The following is a 4,312-nucleotide window of genomic DNA, read 5'->3' as shown; positions in this document are numbered from 1 at the left end:
TACTAATCTTCTAGTGCACCGTTACTATGTCTGCAGCACGCGGAGAGAACTAACAACAAACACAGCTGGGGTCCAGGAGGAGGCAGCCAGAGCCTGACAGGGAGAGAAGACATGGGGACACAGATGGAAAGGACACGCGAGACCATGGAAGAACAGCCCAACCACTCAGCATGGAGCCACTATCCCCTCCACCTCAGTGTCACTGGGGGATGTCAACACAGCGCAGCACCATACACCCAAGACTGAGGAAAAAGTGCTGTCTGTGTTTAAGAAGAAATGAAGCATGTAGCATGTTCTGGAAACATATTTATGCCTCACAGCTGAAGCACCTGCAGTTGCCAAAGGACATCAGTGCTGTTCATCTGAACACCTACATCCTACCAAGCAGCTCACACCCACTGCTGGCACATGAGCAAGGCATGTTTGTGCAGTGCTCACGTGTGAAACGCATCTGCATGGACCCCATCAGCACGCAGGTCATCCTGAATGAAGTGACCGGGGAAGGTGTCCTTTGCTGTGGCTTCTGGAGCCATGAGTTGACTGACCTAAAGGACTTGGGATACCCTTGAGAACCTGCTCTCTGGTCTGGGGATGCCTCGATGTGAACCTTGAAGCTGAAAGACAATTCCTACTTCAAGTACAGAACACAAATTTTATTTTGCAAAGCCAGACCCGTGCTTTCAAAACACAAACTTGGAATCTTAAGACATCACTTTGCATTATACAGATGGACATAGCCAAAACTGACAAGAACAATACAACATTTCAAAGGACACATTTGTCAGGATTAAACATGTCAATATTTGTGCAGTGCATGTCAGTATTTCCCTAACACATGTTTGTATTTTGGTAACACAAGCTAGTATTCTCCCACTTACATTCATGCATTTACACTGCACTTTTTAAACTTGAGTTCTATGAACTTGAAGAGAGTTAAAATTTGATTCCGTCACACACCCGCAGTCAGCTTTAACACCATTATTAGAAGCCAACGGAATTCCAGCTCTACACTAGCTAATTGAAGCGCCTCATAACCAAAGTCCTCAGTTCCACATTGTTTTTCAACCACATTATGTAAACGGAGCACACATTCTTTCTATATTGTCTCAGTGAAATTGCCTTCTTTAAAAAAAAAAATTCTATTCCTATTTTTAAAACCTAACGCCTTAAGCTGCACAATAAAGACTGATTTCATTATGACTCGTTAAACAAATATTCCTGAAGCCCCCCTTGCATGCTGAAACTCCGTAGGCACCCCGAACGCAACCATGACCGAGATCATTACAGATCCTGTGTTTCTAGAAGTCTCAGCCTAACAGGCTTTCAGAGAAGAGTTACTAATTACAGAGAACAGCTCCACAGGGAAACAGAAGCAAGCATCCTATCCTGATGGCCTTTTCCAACCTGAACTAGCTCATCCATGGTGACAATTGTCACTGATGACCATCCGGCCTCCTTCCCTGTCCTATGAAGTTTTTCCAGGTTGTAAACACTGGAGCTTCCTTCTTCTGCTGTCTTACAATTTCTTGCTTGTTGAGTGTGGAAGGGAAATGAGATGAACCGCCAGTCTGGTTACTTTTCTACTTACAATTAGCGATGACAGACATATTGGTGGATACAATGTTTAACATTTGCCCAAAATAATTAGGTGAGGGCTTCTGTCAGGTTTTTGTTTTGTTTTGGTTTTTTGGTTTGGGTTTTTCAAACCATGTTATCATTTTGTGCTATAACCAGAGGACAGCATGGTCTGTGACTGCTTGGTGGATGTTTCTAAAAAGTTTAGCATCTGTAAACAATCTGCTTTAGTCTGGCATTTCCCAGGTCTGTCTCTTGGAATGTCAGCCCCATCTATACCCCCGAGCCATAAGCACTCCTTGTCAAGTACACTGGGAACAACCCTGAGCAGAGCCCACCCAACACCCCTGCAGAAACCAGCACAGCCCATAAATGCATTAAGTACCTGACCCCTGCAGATACGAACCCTGCTTGGTTTTGCTTAATTTCATTTCCCAGGCATATTTGGTTGTGGGCTTTTTTTTTTTCACGCCATCTATGAGTGTGTTTTGCACACAATTTAGGGCCGCTCAGCCCGCAGGTCACATGGTGAAGGAAGATGCATTCTCATTCTCCCCGGTCTCACTGGTGGGCCTGGAGACGAAGGTCTCCGAGGACTTCCGGGAGCAGGAGAGGCCCAGGGCCCTGTGCCTCCTCCTCACACACCACAAGTCCTGCATGATCTTCAGGAAGTAATTTCTGAACTTCTGTCCAATAAACGCATAGAGCACGGGGTTGAGGCAGCAGTGGAGGAAGGCCAGGACTTCCGTGATGTTTCTGGTGTAGCCAATCAGCTTCTCGCTGCGGCAGGACCGGTTCATCTTCCCCAGATTTGCAGCGGTCACAAGAAGGACCATGTTATGCGGAATCTGACAAGCCAGGAACACCAGCACCACGGCGATGATCACGCGGATGGCTCTGTGCCGTTTCGAATTCTGTGCTTGCACTAAGGCTTTGACAATAAACATGTAGCAAAACATCATGAACACCAACGGGATAAAGAAGCCAAAGAGCAGCTCAAGTGCCAGCATCAGCAGCTTCCACCGGATGGGCTCCAGGACCGCCTGGTACTTGGGCTCACAGACGTCGCGGTCTTGGACTTGGTACTTCTGATTGAAGATGAAAGTCGAGCTGGAGATGATGACGGACACGGCCCACACCACCAGACAGATGACCTTGCTGTGAGGCAGCGTTCTGGACCGGAGCCGGAAGGACTTGGTGGCCTGCACAATGGCGACGTACCGGTCCATGCTGATACAGGTCAGCAGCAGCATCCCGCAGTTGAAGTTGACAGCGTAGATGCCCCTGATCAGTTTGCACATGGCGTTGCTGAAAATCCATGCGCCAGTAGCGTGGCTCACTGCCCAGAATGGGAGCGTGAGGACGAAGAGGATGTCGGCAATGGCCATGTTCAAGAGATAGACGTCGGTCATGGACCTGGCCTTCTTGTAAAACGCAAAGGTGATCACCACCAGCACGTTGCCCAGGAGGCCAAAGATGCAGATCAGGGAGTAGGCAACGGGCACGAACAGCTTGGAGAACTGTCTGACCTCATGCAAGGAGCACAGCAAGCTCTCGGTGTCCCATGGGTTGTACGAGGTGTTGACGGACTCAAAATAATCTTCACCTGAGCTATACTCATTGCTGGAATTCATCGGTTCCTGGAAAGTAATCAAAGATAGAATTGGTTGTCATGCAATTCTCAAGGAGCCATGTTCACCACAGTTATAAAAAAGCTCACCTTCTCCATCGTGGTTCTTGACCTGGGCAAAGCTGCAGGCCTGTTATAGAAACAGGAATGCAGATGTCCAACCCCTCCGACTCACCAGCAAGGACAGCAAGAGAGGAGACGTGAACCTGGGGAGAAGGGAAGGCAAAGTGCACACGGTTAGAACAGGTGCTCTTGGAACACCAAACAGTCATGCAGACAGACTTCCACTGCATGCAGGCATGCGTTGCACAGCAATCTCTGTGACATGAGACGTATTCACCTCAGCTAAGCATTAGCAACCTCTTTCTGTAGAGGGCTGAATAGTACTCTCTCAGGCCATGTCAACCATCCAATCTCTGTACCGGCTGCTCACATGTGCCTGTGCAGCATGGAAGCAGCTGGAGACCATTACATAGTGCGGGGCCTGGCCAGACTTGGCTCACCTGAGGCTGTGATCTGCAATCCTTAATCTGTAGTTGAAAGAAGGATGCTATCAGTAAAGCCATGAGCTTTGATCTGCACAGAAAAAAATCTTCGTGCAAGATTCAATTTGAATACATTCAGTAAGATTCTACTGAACAAAATCTATAGAAATGTTAATATGTATGGGAAACTTATTATTCATAGTCCAGGACTTTAAGTAGTTTACAGTGTACTTCAGTGATTCTTGTCTGGTGTGGGCATGTGAGAATCCAAGTAGAACTTCCTAAAGTTTGAATATGAGAACACTCTCAAGAAAAACTTAAAAAAAAAAGCAGTTGCCAGGAATGGGCACGAGTTGACACCTTAATTCACCAAGCAATGATCTGCATGGGCAGATCATCACCATCAGCAATCCAAGAGCCAGGAAGCAAGTCCGGGCCAGCATAGTCAAGAAAGGCTTTATGGAGGAGGAGGCTCCAGCCAGGGTCCTCAAAGAATGGGTGGGCTGCGGGCAAATGAAGGACAGAGAAGGGCCACTTCCCATACTACCAGCTCAGCTCTGGTTGAGAAGCAGTCAAGAGGCATGAGCACCGAGCATTTGTGGAACAGCGGAGAGACCTGCGG

The 4,312-nt window shown here is 47.6% G+C and overlaps 1 protein-coding gene across 1 annotated transcript; it reads right to left on the bottom strand.

Annotated features, from left to right (window-relative positions):
* Positions 1–2,096: 2,096 nt before the first annotated feature.
* CCR6 (C-C motif chemokine receptor 6) lies at positions 2,097–3,209 on the bottom strand. Its single transcript, XM_008068864.1, has one exon. The coding sequence runs from the start codon at positions 3,207–3,209 to the stop codon at positions 2,097–2,099; it is 1,113 nt and encodes a 370-aa protein (XP_008067055.1).
* Positions 3,210–4,312: the final 1,103 nt, after the last annotated feature.

Source organism: Carlito syrichta, unplaced genomic scaffold, assembly GCF_000164805.1.
Source record: "Carlito syrichta isolate Samal-C Ts95f unplaced genomic scaffold, Tarsius_syrichta-2.0.1 Scaffold311607, whole genome shotgun sequence".
Lineage (NCBI taxonomy): Eukaryota > Metazoa > Chordata > Mammalia > Primates > Tarsiidae > Carlito > Carlito syrichta.
This window is presented reverse-complemented; position numbering and strand designations above follow the sequence as displayed.